General features: G+C 39.5%; 3 protein-coding genes across 3 annotated transcripts; 2 read left to right on the top strand and 1 right to left on the bottom strand.

Annotated features, from left to right (window-relative positions):
- The first annotated feature begins 252 nt into the window (after positions 1 to 252).
- On the top strand, positions 253 to 3,492 carry taco1 (translational activator of mitochondrially encoded cytochrome c oxidase I). The gene is made up of 6 exons (XM_068305766.1): positions 253 to 364; positions 472 to 751; positions 840 to 946; positions 1,106 to 1,233; positions 2,185 to 2,347; positions 3,069 to 3,492. Exons 2-6 carry the CDS (start codon positions 475 to 477, stop codon positions 3,276 to 3,278), a joined length of 885 nt encoding a protein of 294 aa, XP_068161867.1. The 5' UTR covers positions 253 to 364; positions 472 to 474; the 3' UTR covers positions 3,279 to 3,492.
- A 731-nt stretch (positions 3,493 to 4,223) lies between these two features.
- Positions 4,224 to 10,224, top strand: kcnh6b (potassium voltage-gated channel, subfamily H (eag-related), member 6b). Its single transcript, XM_068305460.1, has 12 exons — positions 4,224 to 4,337; positions 4,676 to 4,833; positions 6,045 to 6,470; positions 6,658 to 7,051; positions 7,359 to 7,558; positions 7,675 to 7,927; positions 8,018 to 8,211; positions 8,557 to 8,665; positions 8,751 to 9,020; positions 9,189 to 9,336; positions 9,481 to 9,685; positions 9,772 to 10,224. Exons 2-12 carry the CDS (start codon positions 4,690 to 4,692, stop codon positions 10,060 to 10,062), a joined length of 2,634 nt encoding a protein of 877 aa, XP_068161561.1. The 5' UTR covers positions 4,224 to 4,337; positions 4,676 to 4,689; the 3' UTR covers positions 10,063 to 10,224.
- A 6,450-nt stretch (positions 10,225 to 16,674) lies between these two features.
- LOC137588858 (lysophosphatidic acid receptor 6-like) lies at positions 16,675 to 17,541 on the bottom strand. Its single transcript, XM_068306164.1, has one exon. The coding sequence runs from the start codon at positions 17,539 to 17,541 to the stop codon at positions 16,675 to 16,677; it is 867 nt and encodes a 288-aa protein (XP_068162265.1).
- Between the last annotated feature and the right edge of the window lie 745 nt (positions 17,542 to 18,286).

Here is an 18,286-nt window from a genome sequence, read left to right as displayed (position 1 = left end):
ACAAGTCACCAAACCCACATTTAGAGCCTTCTCGTGTGTTTTGAAGTGTTTTAAGTGGTAATGTGGCAAAAGATTAATTAAATTTGGCAAAAATAACTTTAATTTGGTTTTATTGAGAAAATCTTCTGTATTGCAAACGACTGATAAATAGCAGACAGTATTTTCCCAGTCAACCTATTTTACGGGTGAATGTTTTCGCTTACAGTCAACAATAGCTTGACTGACTTTTATTTTGAAAAGCGAATTGGTGACGTCATCACAAAGCAGGAAGTGCAGCTCCTCCACCAATGTGACAGGGGGTTCGCTGCTCCCTTCAGACCTATTTTAGCTTATTTATCCGTCTGGAAGGTGTTGTTTTCCAAAGGTAAGGGCTTCCCCAGCAGTAGGACACATGTTTCGGGCTCTGGTCTCCACTCACACGTACCTCAGCTGACTAAAACTGTTTTATTGACACTGGTTGTGTGGCTGAAGGGCATGCTGTGGCCCAAGGTGCTGAAGACCATCCGTCCCCGCTTTCTGGCTGTGACATCAGGGAGACTCCTGGCCTCGACGGAACCCGTCCATCCGTCGACTTCATGCGGGCTGTACACGCCGTGGAAGAGCCCTCCTGTCCGGCCGCTGCGGCTCTGCTCCGCCCTACTTGCCGGACACAACAAGTGGTCAAAGGTGAAGAACATCAAGGGTCCTAAAGATCTGGAGAGGAACAAGTTGTTCTCGAGGTTTGCCTGGATGATAAAGGTAGCAGTCAAAGGTAACGCGGGAAAAACTGAAGGAGGGGATTTATTCACAATAGATGATTTTCTCGCCACTCGTGGCTGATGTTAATTTTTTCTCTGCAGAGAGTGGACCCAACCCAGACTTTAATGTACATTTAGCCCGGGTACTGGAGCAGTGCAAAGCCAAGAACATGCCCAAAGGGTCCATTGACACAGCCATCAAGAAAGCTGTAAGCTGACACTGCCTCATGCAAATAAGTGGGGGGAAAAATATATAAAATAAATTAAAAAGTAACTTAACAATTTTGTCTGTTTGAATATAATTATTTACTATGATACATCGTCCATTTATCTCATTCATGTTTTTGTGTTTGTTCTCCATATGACAGAGCAAACCATTGTCGCAGGCCTTGTTTATCGCTCGCGGGCCTGGAGGATATCTGGTCATCATAGAAGTCTTGACTGACAACATCTCGCTCTGCCACGTCGAAATCAAGAGACTGCTGAACAGGAACGGGTTAGGACTATCTTCCTTTAACCTTACTCTGTTATGATCGTCAGCCATTGACGGTTAACTTACACTTTATTGCCAAAAGTATTTCCTCAGTTATCCAAATTATGAAATCAGGATGTCTCAGGCGCTTCATTGGCCACAGGTGTATAAAGTCAAGCATCTAAGCATGCCAATGTCTTCTGCAAGCATTTGTAAAAGAATTGGTCACAAGGTGGAACAACTGGGATCAACAGAGGTCGGACAGAACAACCAGTGTCTGACCTCACCCTTCTGAAAGAATGGTCAAAAGTTCCTATAAGTAAACCTTACGAAAAGCCTTCCTAGAAGAGATGAAGCTGTTACAGCTGCAAAGGATAGATTGGCTTTATAGTAAGTCGCCTGGTTCATTTGTATATGAAGGATGGTGCACGGATGATTTTGACAATACTGTGTAGTTATGGATCATTTCTATGGAGTTTATTGTTCTGAACATTTTACATGTTAATTGCCAAAACAAAATTCATTTACTATTTAATGGATATTGATATGTAGAATTCTTAAAAGTGTATATCAGAAATCCAGTAATTTCAATGTAGATCATTTTCTGAGTAATGCAGAAGAAGAAAGCAGTGGTTGTTGTCATATGGGGATAACTGTTTGTGCTGTTGCCATTGTACATGTGGTATTATCCACTAGATGTCTCTGTTTAAAAAACGATGTCTTCACCAAGAGGCCAAAAGCAAATTTCAACAATGAAGCTGTGGCGCTTTAATAGCATCTGCACGGTCTTAATTTAAGGCTTTCATTGAATTAAAAAAAAAAATCTTTAATACAAAACCTGTTGACTTTTTTACTAGCAGCTGCATGTCATTTTTAAAAGTAGGAAATAATCAAAATTAACCAGTGAAGTTATTCGTATGATTTAATGTAGAATTATGTTTTTACCCAGAAATGCAAATCTCTATTCATCCACAGAGCAAAGCTGACTGAGGGAGCTCATCACTTCTTTACTCAGAAGGGGGTGGTGGTGGTACCAGCACAGAACATCTCAATGGAGCGAGCTTTGGAGTTGGCCATTGAGGTGGGGGCTGAAGATGTCCAAGAGACTGAGGATGAAGAAGGGCAGCCCCAAATGCAGGTCAGACAGGAAAAAGCAGCTTGTCTAGTGAGATTTGGGCAGCATGCGTTATTATATATACAAATAATAATTGCATCAGTGATGGAAACAATGCATGTGCTCAGACATCCTGTGTGTGGAAGTTTAGCTTTGAATAAAAACATGACATCAATATTTCAGATAGTGAATTTTTATTCAATTCACGATCCAACTGTGTCCAAGCTCCACAGTTGTTTTTCTTTCAGTCCCATCTTCACAGATATCCAGTGTGAGGTTTCTGAGCTACGTTATTAATGCCAGTATATTAATAAACAGTATTTGGCATAACCAATAACTTTTAAAAATAAGAACAAAGACGACCCAAAAATCCACCCTTGCTCTCCTGGAATGCTTGATAGACTCTGTATCTCACCATTCCCTGAAAGTTTTAGTCTAATTTATTAAATTCATTCAAAGGGGAAGTATTAAATCTGAAACTTGAAGCATTCAGATGACATTAATCTTTACCAAGGCATCTGAATTTTTCCTATCATAGAATTGTATCTAAAAACAATCATCCAATAATAGTTTGACCCTCATAAAATGACCCCTAGACCTTTGAAACAAAGCCAATGAATATGATAGCACATTTTTATTTTTATTAGTTTGATCATCATTCAAGATAAACTGTAGAATGCTTAATAGGGCTATGTAATAGTTTCAACCGTACCACTAATAATTTGATCTGTGTCTCTCTCCTCAGTTCATTTGTGACACGAAGGGCATGGGGAAGGTAAAGACTTCACTGCAGGATTTGGGGATGCAGATAACATCATCTGAGTTGGAGTATTTTGCCAATACCCTCGTATCTTTGGACCAGGATCATCGGGATGCTGCTTCAGCACTAATAGAAGCCCTCAGTGAAAATGCAGATATATGTCGAATATGGGACAACATCCAGGCAAACAGCTGAGTCGGCCTTCTGGGCGCTTGGTGGACAATAAATACAATAAATACATTTTATTTCTGTAGTTTCTGCACAAGTCAACCACCCCGTGAGAATAAATGTGTGGGAAAATGTGTTAATAACCTCCCTCAGCTTTTCTTTTATGAATAAAAATCATAATTTGGGTCTGATATAGATTTTCCACTAAAAGACCAATAAAATGATATCTACTGTTTTTTCATCATGACCCAGAATTTTTGCCTTGAAAATATTTCCTGTTGACTAGATGACTAAGTACTTGGAGAGGAGGTTCTAAAATCAATCTTGTCTTGAAGATAGATTTAAAGACAGAAACCCTCCAGCAAAAAATGTAGAATGTTAAGATTGAAATGAACAAAAGGTAAAATACTTTTTCTTACAACAATCTGCTTTGGTGACCTGTCAAATATTTTCTCTTCTTGAAAAATGTCCACAAAAAGCTTTTAAAAAACCCCCCCATTAAACATTAAAAGAAGACATCATTGATGGTTATAGCTGAAGGACATTTTGAATCAAAGGTCATTGCTACATTATTGTTGTGTCAATGTTGTTGTCAATATAATCCCACATTAACAGAATACATGCAATGTATTGAGCGAGTAATGTACCTTTAGCTTTTACATCAGTGCAAGTAAGTCACATTGTGAACTAGATTTTAGACTCCAGTTAAAAAGCCCAGCTGCGTACGTTGAACATGAAATTTGACGTGAACAGGGAATTCCAAAGTAATGGCTTGGAGCCCATTTGCTGCAATACTCTTCATCGATTTTCCTGTCACTTCTGCTCAGTTACAGCATGGTATCGATTGTTTTCCCGTGATGGTGAATGTTGCACGACATGCGAGCTGCAGGCCAGTCCTATGCCTGTGTCAGAGTGAAGAGTTCAACACTGATGTCTGAATGAAAGAAGTGTGTTTTGGGTTTTTTTTTACCCCAAATATGAACTGGGAATTATATTTTTTAACAGCATTTTGAAGAATGGATATATGATCCATGACTCTTGATTGTTCAAGACTACAAGGGATCTGATACCCTGGATTCAAATCAGGTATGCTTTATTTATTTATTTAGACTCTGACCAATGACAGGAGTGAGGTTTTTCTTTTACTCCTTCCATCACAACCCAGCAATACTGAGTCAAGTAGTGAGTATTTTTTCGGAGGGGCACTGTTAGATTGACATTCTGGGAAGTCGGACCAGAGGGGAATTGGTTTGGAGGGGTAGCTGGAGGTTATAGTAAACATTGAGAAGTTGGTTTTTTTTATGCAACCATTATTAAAGGAAAGTCAAGAGTTCTAAAAATTTCAGAGAAAAAAAAGTCATGGGTTTGTGCATTCTCTTCAGGCTAAATTTAAATAATCAACATGCCTTTCCAATCACCTGTAGGCCAGCAGAGCTCCATGTCTGACTCTGAACCTATGAGGAATGTGGGACCATCCAGCAGGGGCCCCGAATGTCGTTCACCTCCGACTCCCAGGTTGGAGCTTCTCAGTCCCTCAAAGGTGAAGGAACGCTCTCAGAACGTCACAGAGAAGGTCACACAGGTACGGGAGCCCAGAACCATGTGGGTTCTGGCTGAATTAGAACCACATAATCCCATTTAAGAACCAGGTCTCTCATCTCCAAATGCCAAGCAAGAAGTCTAAAATTACAATTTGAAAATTACTGTATTCAAAATTTTCAATATTTTTTAAATGGTTGGAGAAAATCGTTCATCCCTAGTTTTGTTTCTGGCAAACAGAGACTGTTACTTCAACAACATCATGGAAAGAGTCCTTCAAACATAGACAATTTTGTCAAACACCAAATCATTTCTGTTCAACAAAAATGTACACTATAAGGTATACTCCAATTTACATTTTTACAACAAACAGCTGTTTTCTTGTATACAAATATTTAAAGACCTTATGTGTTTAGGCTTTAAAGACCACAAGATAGTCACTGCTGATATTTTTAAAAGTCTTACACGGGACTGTGGCTTATCAACCCGCTGGTGGAAAAATCAGTATGTGGTTTGGTGGCTGGATGTAAAGCGTACTTTCACATTGAACCACAGTTCAATTCAAAGCCGCTGCTGCTGCTGCCTGAGCCCAGGGGCTCGGCATTCTGCATCACTGCCTCTGCAGGATGGTGCAAAGGAAGCGATCACAATGACCCGTGACCTTCCTGATAGATCACTCTCCAACTACTATGTCTATAAATCGATCCCTATTTCTACCTGATAGGTATATATTTTTCAGTGAGATCTATCAGGGTAGTAAATATTCATTTGAAATTATGCTAAAGTTAACATGAGGACTGTGGCAGCACAAAGTTATGTGACTGACTGTGACCGTGACGCCCCACTCATTGTTATAGACCTCTAGTCCACAAGCAGCCTGCACTCGGTAGCCTGTGCTTGTTTGATTACAGCGCAACTACAGAATTGTTTTCGCCTCTCCTCAAGGATTTTTATATAATATTAATGTCTGGGTGCATCAAAGCTGTGCAAGGACGATCAAGGATCTGTTGGATCTAAAGGGTTGAACCAGAGCGTTCGGTCTCCATCAAGAACAATATGTCTTCTGGAAAGGTCCGTCGGTCAACTGTGGTTCAGGGAGAAGCACTTCTGAAAATGTTGCTGTTTGTTTCGGGAGATGATCTATTACAATCATGTAACAGATTGAAATTTAGGTTTTCCCTAAACAAAGTTAACGTTCAAAGGAAATTTTCACGTGTGATAATCCATTTAAACTAAAGCATTCTTTTTGTTTAGGTACTCTCTTTGGAGTCAGATGTACTTCCTGAGTATAAACTTCAGTCTTCAGAGACAAGATGGTGGATCTTGCTTCACTACAGCCCCTTCAAAGCATTTTGGGACTGGATTATTCTCATCCTTGTTCTCTACACAGCTGTTTTCACTCCGTACTCAGCCACCTTCCTCTTGGACGAACACGGGGATTTACGTCAAAGGCGCTGTGGCTACACGTGTAACCCTCTGAACGTGGCAGACCTCATGGTGGATGTGCTGTTTATTGTGGACATAATCATCAACTTTCGGACGACGTACGTGGACCAAAATGACGAGGTGGTCACACAGCCAAGCCGGATAGCCAAGCATTATATCAAAGGCTGGTTTCCAATAGATCTGTTTGCAGCCATCCCTTTTGACCTCCTTATTTTTAGATCTGGATCTGATGAGGTAAGAATTCTTTCTCTCTGTTCATTGTCAGCTGAAGATTCCACATTATTTTGCTTATTCCAATATGATCCTTATCTTGATATAATTGGAGTGTCATTTTTTTCATTAACTTCTCCAAAGTTGTTTTACATTCCATAAAGACTTCCCTAACTAACTTGCTCTCCCCCTTTGTTACCGGATACCACAGATGGCCACCTTAACCAGCCTCCTGAAAACAGCTCGGCTGCTGCGATTGGTCCGCGTGGCAAGAAAGCTGGATCGATATTCTGAATATGGTGCTGCTGTCCTCTTCCTCCTGATGTGCACCTTTGTGCTCATTGCACATTGGCTCGCCTGCATCTGGTATGCTATCGGCTTTGTAGAGAGGCCGTACACAGAGACCGGTTGGTTGGACAACTTGGCTGAACAGCTGGGAAAGACGTACAATGACAGCGACTCCTCCTCTGGTCCATCGGTCAAAGACAAGTACGTCACTGCGCTTTACTTCACTTTAAGCAGCTTGACGAGCGTCGGCTTTGGTAACGTCTCTCCAAACACCAACTCAGAGAAGATCTTCTCCATCTGCGTCATGGTCATTGGATGTGAGTTGAAAAATAGTACAAGGCTTGGGGTGGATGGATTTGAAACACATGCTTCATTTAAAAAAACAAGAATAAATCTCCAAAGTCAGTGTGTGGACAGTCAACTTCAATAATTAATTGAAGGAGGAGTTGTTCTTTATTCTCTTTTGTGTTAAGACAAAACAGCAAGCAAATGTTGGAGTAAAATACAGTACATGTAACATTTTCAGCAAATGTAAACCTCCACTTTTTGATTGATTAATATGCAGATCGTAAATTAGAAACGATATTGTTATGAACTATGTTCTCATTACTTCTTTCATCTCAGCCCTCATGTATGCCAGTATATTTGGAAATGTGTCAGCAATCATCCAGCGGCTATACTCTGGTACAACCCGCTACCACACCCAGATGCTACGAGTCAAAGAGTTCATCAGATTCCACCAGATCCCAGGAAGCCTTCGCCAAAGGTTGGAGGAGTATTTTCAGCATGCCTGGTCCTACACAAATGGCATCGACATGAACGCTGTAAGGAAAAGGGACATGATTTAGTGCTAACTTGCAGCTCCTGCCAAGGTTGTCCAGTATTTTTGTTTTGTGTCTTATCTCTAATATGTAGAACAATCTTGTTGTCTCATATTCAGGTGTTGAAGGGGTTTCCAGGATCTTTGCAGGCAGACATCTGTTTGCACCTGAACAGATCTCTGCTGCAGAACTGCAAGGCTTTCCATGGAGGCAGTCAAGCCTGTTTGCGTGCTTTGAGTATGAGGTTCAAGACCGTCCATGCTCCTCCAGGAGATATTTTGATCCATTATGGAGACATCCTGGACTCGCTCTTCTTCATCTCACGAGGTTCCATTCAAGTCATAAGGGATGATGTGGTGGTTGCCATATTAGGTGAAGTCAGTTTGGCTGTCTCATAACTGCTCCAAAAGCATACTTCAATAAACATCATCCATATGTGTAAAAACATTGATGCTCTTGCAGAAAAGAATAACATCTTTGGGGAGTCCATCCATCTGTATGATGAACCAGGGAAGGCCAATGCAGATGTCCACACCATCACCTACTGTGATCTGCACCGGATCCTAAGGGACGATCTATTGGAGGTCCTTGACATCTACCCCAGCTTTGCAGACAACTTCTGGAGAAACCTGGAGATAACTTTTGACCTGAGAGATGTAGGTTGGCAGAGAGCTATGGAATGTAGTCATCTGTATTGTACGAGTTGCAAATATTTTTCTCATCAAGTCACGAAAAAAGATTGTTAGTTATACTAGGAAAGCATATACTAGGAAAGCATATGTCTATATTCATGACACGTAGACACAAACGAATATTAGACAGCAAGGAGTCCTTGAATTGAACTATTGCTAGCATTTAAAGTATTGATAATTTTATAATTTAATAAAGACATGATGTCTCCAGCAGAACTAATTCTTTAAGAGCTATTTGTGGTATGGTATTTGTAACTATTATACTAGGTAAGAACTTTAATTCTATCCTGTTTTTCCTCTTTTAATCAGTCTGATCAAAGTCCGCCAATAATAACAGCTGATAATTGTGGTGATGAGTGTGATTGTCGCCACAAGCCAAGACACAGAATACACACCATGGACTGCCGGAACAGACCAGGTGACACATCCAGAATATCATTCAAACAAGCTGCCACACTGGGGTTAAAATGAAGTTAATGAACTGAATGCTCATCTCTGAACAGATGGAATTGATCATGAAGACTCGTACCCGCTTCAGTCCTTTCATCATTGTCATCCATCTTCTCAACCCCACTGGGACGACTGCTGTAGCTGCGGATCTCCCTGTTCCCAGTCGAGTGAAGACCTGGCAAAGCCTCTTTCACACAGTGCAAAAGTAGAGCTTTACCCTCCAGAGGAAAACAGACGGGACTACTCCCCGTCTGTGGTGCAGCTTCTGAATCCGAGTGGTTCCTCAGCAGGAAGGGAAGCTATGTTGGATGTCAACCACCAAGGTAGAGGATAGGTTTTACCTGAGGTCTGTTGTGGAAACACAGGACAGTTTGATGAAGTAATGGTGTTGATGGCGTACGGTGGATTGAGGCTTAAAAAATATTTCACATTTGTAAGTTCAGTTTTAGCATGTCTTGATATTTCAATTCTATATTTTTTGAATGTGCCAGGAATGTATCGATACTGGCCAGACCGACAGTCACAGAAGTTTTCCAGTCGTGCGTGGCGGTCTTCCTCGTGCCACCCTCCCCCATTTACAGAAGAACGACCCAGTGAGCTGGAGTCTCGACTTGAGGTTTTACACTCGCAGCTTAATAGGTGAGTTTTATGATGCCCTGTATGGAGAGGAATGCAAAATTTAAGTAGAGTAATTCATCATTATTTGTCTTTGTAGTTGTCATATTGTTAGTCTGGATCTTATTGTTCGATTGCCTAATTAATTTTATTCACCGGATTCCTCAGGTTGGAGACTCGAATGACGGCTGACATCAACGTTATTCTCCAGCTCCTCCAGAGGCAGATCGCTCCTGTACCTCCTGCTTACTGCACCGTATCATCTAACACCCTCCCCACTGACTCACCTGGTCTGTATGGAGCTGGGACACAAGTGCTGCACAGCATGTACCCCATTTCCCCCATGCAGATGGACAATCGGGTTCCAACACAGGTATAGTATAATTGTAAATAATAGAGTGAATGATCTTTGCATGCATTTGCTTAAATCGATGCAAATGTCTGATTTCTTTACTACAGAGCTCTGCTCAGACTGAACTTCAAGTCACCAAAAAGTCCCAAGAATCCTTGTCCAGTGGCATCCATGTGACTGTGGCGTCAGACGATATCATGTTCACGACCCCAGACGCCGACATACGTCAAGGGTCGACTCCACAGCTGCCTCAGCCGTCAGTCAAAGCCTGCCTCATGGAGAACCAGAGAGCGAGCGGCAGCCTCCGCTACCCTTCGCTGCCAGGGAACCTGGACATCAGCTCAGGACTGGTGGAGATCCAGAAGCATCTCTCAGACCCAGTGCTGCCTGTGGTTTGATGGTCACAATAAAAAGTCACCCTGACAACCAGACTGACTTTTCAAGTGGTAATACAGACTTTCTGAAGGAGCCGAATGACTAGGGCAACGTTCAGGTATAATTACACAAAATCAGAAACTGGAATACAAGGGTTTCCATTTCATTGTCTTATGGTCATCGTATAAAACAGGTCATACTCAGTCAAGACACTTATAACACATTTATCATGGTCTTTAGTGACATTTGTTCTTTGTGAAGGTTTAAGAGTGCATACATTTTCTTTACATTTCATCATTATATATTTTTGTTCTGTTATCCATCCATCCATCCATCCATTTCTATCAAGAGACTAGGCAGGTGTTATGGATATTTTTTTGATATTTTTTATCACTGCTATTATTGCATCAGATATGGTGATTGGTGCCATTCTTATCAAATGTCATCTGTTGGTTAACTTTTGTTAATACAAACACAGAAAAAGGGAAATGGAATGCTCTATCCAAAAGCTTAAAAAAACCCATCCATCAGATCTTTATAAAGCTCAGTTATTACACTTTCATGCACATAATCTGTAACATAAACATATTTCTAATCTCTAAATATAAAGGTTTTGGTTTCTTTGCCACAGATGGTAATTTCCTGCAATCAAGTCCAGCAAAAAATTATTTCAACCCTTAAACACCTTTAAAAAAACCCTCCTTTGTAGAATTTTTATCTATCATATAAATAAGATGTGTGAATTGGTAATTTAACCATTTCTTGCGTGAACTTTTAATGATGGACACCAAAAACCACACCAAACAATGACCCAATCAGTATTGATTACTGCTGTAATCTTCCTCCTCATGAACTGGCACATCCTCCTGATGTCATCCTGTGGGATGATTGTGATGATTCTGGGTCATTACACATGATCAAACAGGGCACACACTGTCTGTGGTTGTGTCTGGTTACATGGTGGCCTGTCTGGTACACCAACCAGCTCTGGCATTATTGTAGATCCATCAGTTTGTTCCTGGTCTACAAGCCCTTTCACAGAGGCAGGTTACTTTCAGGAGGAAGTGGACATTAGGGGCTATTTGTCTTTTAGGTATTTCACTAAAACGTGCCGACAAATAATCTGCTCACATAAAGATTTACAACCAATTCAAAAAGAAGGAGAAGTGAAAAGAGAAAAAAGGAGCGGTGCTTTTGAAACTCATCAATAGTAAACAGTAGGATCTCAATGAATAAACAATTAAAATTGTCAGTGCTCTCTGGTGCATAAATGATGTCATAGTGGATTTATTTTCCAAATTACAGTAAACATATCTCTTTGATGTCTTTACTGCATTTTCTGACTTATTATTGACTGGCGTAACCGACACACAACTAAAAAAGAAGGAAATAATGCCTCAAAATTCCAAGTAAAGTAGATTCATATTATGAAACCTTTAAGTTATTAAAGCTATAGTTTTCTCAGCCTTGAATCATTTACACTATGTTATTTCATGACTTTCTTTTAGTTAATCCACTTATTACAGGTTACAAAGTGGACTTGATGTGGTTCTGGAAAAAAGTAATCACCCATCATAAGACCACACAGAAGCACCTGCAGGAGGTAAAAAGAGTGGCTAGCTTGTCTTTGACGTTCCGTTCTAACCCTGATGTCACAGCAGGGGCTCACAGGATGTAATTTCTTTTCTTGGTTGTTTGATAAAAAAAAAAAAGTCTATAAAGCAGGGGTCTTTATGATGTACCTAAGGCAGTATTTTCTCAGTATTATGAAACTGGAAAAAAACTGGGATTTTCGCCATTTAATTTCTAACAGTGAACCTGTTTGTTAGATTCTTATCAATTTGTTCATAAATCATCTCATTGTGAAATAATTTAATTTGTTGTCTAAATGTATGTATGGGAAATTGTTCTGTAAAGGAATGCATATATGTAATAGAATAAAGTGACTAAATAAAACATTACATGAATAAAATAAGTACATATTCTATAATTTAAATTGGTCGTTGGGGATGATTTAATGCGCCGCCATTGAAAAGCTTTCACCAATCTGCAGAAACATGAATACAATAGAAGCAGGAGTTGCGACTACATTACAGCCACTCAGACTCTGAGGATTTCCAGGCAGATATTACTGATGACAGAGATTGAATCAGGCAGGGTGGGGACCCACTGGGCATTATTGATCGTTTCCTTTGTTGTTCAGGCCATCATGGAGTCCTCATTAGCCCACGGCATCTGCGGGATGGCCCAGATTGGAGCCTGGTGGTCCTGTACTGGACAGATTTGGGGAGGATGTTGGGTTTGAATTTGTTTATGTATTTATGTATTTGTTTATGTATTTGTTTATGTTTTATCCTGGACTAAACCAGATCCTGATTCCAGTATGTGCTTGATTTTAATTTACTCCTACTGCAGTAAATAATAGTATTTACTGAAGTTATATTCAGGCTTATATCTAAACAATGTGCTCTTATTTACCAACAAGTAACAATATATTTCTAGATAAATCAGATTTTTTTGGATATTTCCTTCAGAGCAAACTCATGATCCCCACCTCCATAGAAAGGACTTGTCTGGGTGAGGCGGTGACATAACACAATACTACAGCAAACACACTAAAGGGTGTGCCATTTACAAGGCATGACCTATAATACTCAGGAATGGGATTTCAGTGATTATACATTCCTTTAGTTGCATGAATTTAATTCATTTTTTACATTTTCATCTGCAATTGGTTATTTTTACTAATTTTTTTTTTTCATTTTTCCAATGAAGTCATGAATAGAAAGGAGAATCTTTTTTAGCAGTGCTGGTAAGCAGCATTAAAAATCTGCTATTGATAGCAGTAACAATGGCCAGTGACAGTGAACATGAAGGTAGCACTTGCTTCCTTCAGAATACCACTCTTGACTGAAATAGTTCATCTTACCCGGTAAACTCTCATTAAACTCTGGTAATACTCAGGATGCAAATGTTTGTCCATTAGCAATGACAGATCTGACAGTTTGTTGTCATCGTTCACACTTTGTGGTTGGAAACAGTGACAGTGTGTGTGTGTGTGTGTGTGTGTGTGTGTGTGTATACTGTGTATATATATATATATATATATATATATATATATATATATATATATATATATATATATATATATATATATATATATATATATATATATATATACGGAGCCAGTAGGTCGTACTCCGCTTCAATATATACAGTGTATATATATATATATATATATATATATATATATATATATATATATATATATATATATATTTATATATTTATTTATATTTTATCAGTTGTGTGGATTGCTGTTGACTTGAGAAAGCTCTCCACAGCTCTGTGTGTGATTTCTATGTGTAAGTTGACATCTGTGACTTTGAGTGAAAAAGAAATGATTAGTAAGTTACATGCCTCAGATATCCACGACTCTCAGTGTGAATCCTACACAACGTCGTCATTATCTTCATATTTAAGTGAATCAGAGATGTCAACTGAATGATTTTAGGGTGTGTGCACTCAACTAAACACACAAAGCTGTATATCTTAGTCACTCTCTGTTCACACCCTTGTCAGTTCTGTGGGTCAGCTCGTTTCCATTTTTTATGCAATTTGCAAAACTTCATCTGACACCAAGTGTGTGATTGACTCTTGCGCTGCATGACTTTTAACTGCTCACAGGGATGCTTCAGTCTTATCGTGTGAGAAAGCCTTCAGGTACTTCATGAAGAGGTATGTCCTTACCAGCAATTCAATTTCAAAAGAAAACACTTTCTGAATAAAAACTGAAATTCTTCTTACAAAATAAATGTTGGCTTTTTTATATTTTTTTACCAAAAATGTTCCTCATTCTTGCAGCATTTCTTCCCTCAGGTCCATCATCCTCTGAAGTCCTCAACGTCAGAATGATTCTCCAGAAACATCTTCGTTCCAACTATCTGCCCAATAGCTCTGCCACATCTGGCTTCGTCTTAGAGACATTTGATTTTAACACCTGTAATGACTTTTATGTAAGTCAGGTGATTTGGGCTCTTTTCACAATGCTGTGCTTTGTTTTTGGTTTTCCTCCTTGCGTAGTTATCCTCTGGAGGATGTTGAAGATACACCTCAGAGGGACTCCCTTATTGCCACACAGCTTTCTCATGCTGAACCTCTCCATCATGGATTTTCTCTTCTTGTCCTTCATTCCACTTGGAATATTAAATCAGTACATCTTTAAGAACAGGTTAATCGAAGCAAGTTGGAACACCACCTATGCATTTAGTACATGTGGGAGACCCCTCATGATGGCTTGCATTTGTCTGGACTGTCACCTGGCTGTGGTTCATCCCATCATCTACCACAAGACAAAAAATCTCACTCCCAGAGTTGTGTTAGTGTGCATTGTTTGGGCTTTTACACTTGCATTTGGCATCACTTACTTTCTTTATTACAAGGCGTTCCTCTCGTACTTTGCCATAATTCCATTTTTGATATCACTTTTGATAATTGCCGTCTGCGATTCCTGCATTTTCCATACACTGTTAAAGTCTGACCCCGGCAGAAACAGCGTCCACCCACAGAAACAAAGAGCTGTTCAGACACTCATCAACAGCCTAGTGGTGTCAGTGATTTCTTACCTTCCCCCAGTAATTGTGATATTATATGGGGTAACCAAAGCTCATGATTTAAGTGCTTTTATGTGTAACTTTGCTATCCCATTAACTCTTACTACCACTCTGGGATCTACTGTCATGCCTTGGCTCCACCTAAAACATGAAAATAAACTGGATTGTTTGAAGATCAGTAATGCAAGGATTCTAAATTGTTATAAAACAATATGCTGCAGAGACCAGAAAATAGCTGTGCTTTCAAAGATGTCATCATATCTGACACGTCAGACGTGAGTTCCTATCAGAGTGACTCTTGGCATGAGACTGCCTGCTGTCATTATTAATGTTATGTTATTGTTGTATGTGTGGTTTTTCATGAGAAACTTTAAATGAAACACGTATGGAGATTATTTGAACAATTGTACCTTTTGTTCTACTCATTATTTCAAGTTATAGCTTATACTATTGTAATTCCAAGAACCATATTCCCTATCCTTTTTTTTTTTTTTTAGTTTACACTACTCGGCCCTATGTTTGTAATTTTATTGTTTTGTACAGTAAAAAATTAAGATAAAAATAAAGTTGCGATGTTAATGTTGTCAGCCTGTTCAGAAATAAATAGTTAAAAGTCTGAAAAAGTAAAACCGATCTGAGCATGAATGTGGATTCTGGATCACATAATGTGATTTAATAAAAAGTTTATTAAACTATTCATTTTGTCAAAACATATGGACAAACTCTTCATTCGTATATGATGATCACACACACACACACACACACACACACACACACACACACACACACACACACACACACACACACACACACACACACACACAGAGAGAGAGAGAGAGAGAGAGAGAGAGAGAGAGAGAGAGAGAGAGAGAGAAAGAGAGAGAGAGAGAGAGAGAGAGAGATTCTGTTCTGTGCAGTTTGGATGTTGTCTGTCTTTCTTGTGGCCCCGTAATAAACTGGCATTTGGTCTGGGATGTACCCCACCTTTTGGTGGGTTAGGGTTAGGCTGTCGATTATGATCATCTCATCTTTTTGTAGCAACAAACCCTTTTTTTCCGTGATAGATTTGCATGGTGCCCTTCGTGACTGATCGATTACACATGTAAATACTGGAGGCAGACAGATCATCTTTCATGACATTTGTGGCAGTGCAGGTGCAAGCAAATCATTTCTGCCTGCATTCTGTGATGCTGCACATAAGCTGGAAAATGTAAAAATGTGTTTGGAAAGTTTTGTTACATAAATTCTATTTGAATCTTAACTTCACACAAATGATTCAGTGATTATTTAGGTGGTTATGGTGTTGGTAGCACTCCTGCAATGTAATGTCTTTCACAAGCATTAAAACATAAGTGGTAGTTAAGGTTAGACATCAATGCTGCTCCATCTGATGCAATTAGTGAATTTAATTTTTTTAACATCAGAAAAGTCACCATTGTGGTATTCTCCAAATATTTTGTAGAAAAAGCTGTTCTTTACTTCCAAAAGTTCCAGTTTCACTACTGATAGTTTTAATTTAACTCTGGACGAAGAAATATGATTTGAGGATGACAGAATGAAGCCATGTGGTGATTGGCTGTAAATTTGTAATGAGGTAAAAGAGACTCACCAGTAAGAGGTCTTGGGAATCAAGCTGAATATTCATAGCACTAATAAAGATTCTTTTGTTTACTTTGGGACTTCATAATCTATGTTGTTTTTTTTGTTTTATTTTTGTCTACTGTATTTTCTTTATTTTGGATTTAAATTAGAGATCTTAGATCAGATATTTTCTCCTGTATGTTAAGGCGACAAAAGCATGGTTATCATTGTAATGGAGGCAACTTCTTAAATCTCACCTATTTTTCCATTATTTTTATTTTCTCATACATTTTAATGTTCCTGTAAATTCCAGTGTAGCTAGTGAAATGTAATGTAATGCACATTTTGCATCTTTTTTATTTTCCTGTTAAAATCACAAAACTAACAGAAATTATTAGAGGTTAACTCGTTTAGAACTTTACACACATTCTCTTTTGCATGTTACACCAAACAGCAGGGGCCCCGCAAACTGCCCAGGTTCCCCAAATAGAGCAGAGACATGATTATACTCCCTGCAGTCGGGGTTATCAGGATCGGCGTTGCTAACAAGCACTCATACACCTTTCTGTCATGAATAATCAGATCCCCGAGGACGTATGCCAGCAATGGGGGAACGTATGAGATGAAGGTCATGATCATACTGTTGATGATGATCTGAAGAGCCCTTTTCTTCCTGGGGTGGAGGATTCCCCCTGACGGGTGAGACTTCTTCAAAGTCTGGAGGATGGACACATCACAGATTAAGATGATCGGCAGGGCTATGGCATACAGAAGCATCGCCCAGGAACTGTGGTTCAGCTCATCAAAGACTACGGACAGGGCTCCTTGAGCCAATGTGAGGGTCCATACTGTAACAGCCATAAGGACCCGGGGAGTCAACCCCCTCCTGGTGCGGTAGGTGACAGGATGGACCACAGCCAGGTAGCAGTCCAGACAAATACATGCCGTTAGAAGAGGACGTCCAACCAGGTTCAAGGAATACAGGAAATTGGTCAACATTTCAATAAACTTGAAGTGCCACACGAGGAAGTTGCACAGTTTAAAAGGGACGAAACACAGGAAGACCAAGTCCATGATGGTGAGATTGAGCATGAAAAACACGTTGGGGGTGATGGGGGCTCCTGGTTGTTGTCTCTGAAACAGCTCCCATAGAACAGCAAAACATGCAGGACATCCAATCAGAGAGAAGAGAGCGCTAAGAGTGGCCCAGATAATTATACCTGTAATCATGTCACCACAGCGTTCAAACACGTCCTCTGAAGACTCACTGAGGTTGAAGGTTAGATTCTGAGTCACAGGGAGAAGCATCTCTTACCAGCGATCACAATTCGATTGGCCCCAGAGGAATCAATAATTATCTTTTCCTGAAATGAAACAGGGAACTCTGCTCATGAAGCAATACAAAGTGGATGTGAAATGTCTCAGGTATTTTTATACTTTGTGAAGAAGCCAATTTGTTTATTTCATGAGATGTAGAATTTGAATATGCAAGTGACACTGAGGATAATTTTTCAGTCTTGATTTGGATAGATATTCTGAGAGTTTGCGTTTCATGGGTTCATGTATTATTGAAAGCACAAGTGGAAGGAAAGATTAATTGAGTCATCAGATTTTAATCTGCTAATCTGTGTTAAAATAAAATGTTATCTTTCATTGTGGAGGTTGATGTTAAAGATCAAGGTGCTCATCCAGATCAGTCAACCAAGCTCTCCAGATGCCATGTTTTCTACGGGGAGATTCCTATTTTTGGTGCTTCGTCAGATATTATTGGGCTTAGCATCAGACACACACACACACACACACACACACACACACACACACACACACACACACACACACACACACACACACACACACAATGAAAAATCACAACTGAATAAACATCCATTGTTCCGTTAGGAGTGGCCAGAGCGACATAATCTCAGTATATTTTTGAAATATAAAAATATCAAATAATATCAAAACTATATTTAAAGAATGAAAGGACCAAAAATGCAATATGAAAAAAAATTACAATAATTCAAAACGATACATGTTCTTTCTTTCTGTTCTT

Source organism: Antennarius striatus, chromosome 21, assembly GCF_040054535.1.
Source record: "Antennarius striatus isolate MH-2024 chromosome 21, ASM4005453v1, whole genome shotgun sequence".
In the NCBI taxonomy this organism is placed as follows: Eukaryota; Metazoa; Chordata; class Actinopteri; order Lophiiformes; family Antennariidae; genus Antennarius; species Antennarius striatus.
This window is presented reverse-complemented; position numbering and strand designations above follow the sequence as displayed.

What these genes read in the sequence shown, in the direction of transcription:
- taco1 (XM_068305766.1), top strand. Translation starts at nt 475, where the DNA reads ATGCTGTGGCCCAAGGTGCTGAAGACCATCCGTCCCCGCTTTCTGGCT. An exon ending in AGACTGCTGAACAGGAACGG is followed by an intron (nt 1,234 to 2,184) that starts GTTAGGACTATC and finishes ATTCATCCACAG; the next exon opens with AGCAAAGCTGACTGAGGGAG. An exon ending in AAGGGCAGCCCCAAATGCAG is followed by an intron (nt 2,348 to 3,068) that starts GTCAGACAGGAA and finishes CTCTCTCCTCAG; the next exon opens with TTCATTTGTGACACGAAGGG.
- kcnh6b (XM_068305460.1), top strand. Translation starts at nt 4,690, where the DNA reads ATGTCTGACTCTGAACCTATGAGGAATGTGGGACCATCCAGCAGGGGC. An exon ending in CTGCGTCATGGTCATTGGAT is followed by an intron (nt 7,052 to 7,358) that starts GTGAGTTGAAAA and finishes CTTTCATCTCAG; the next exon opens with CCCTCATGTATGCCAGTATA. An exon ending in TTACACTCGCAGCTTAATAG is followed by an intron (nt 9,337 to 9,480) that starts GTGAGTTTTATG and finishes CGGATTCCTCAG; the next exon opens with GTTGGAGACTCGAATGACGG.
- LOC137588858 (XM_068306164.1), bottom strand. Translation starts at nt 17,541, where the DNA reads ATGCTTCTCCCTGTGACTCAGAATCTAACCTTCAACCTCAGTGAGTCT.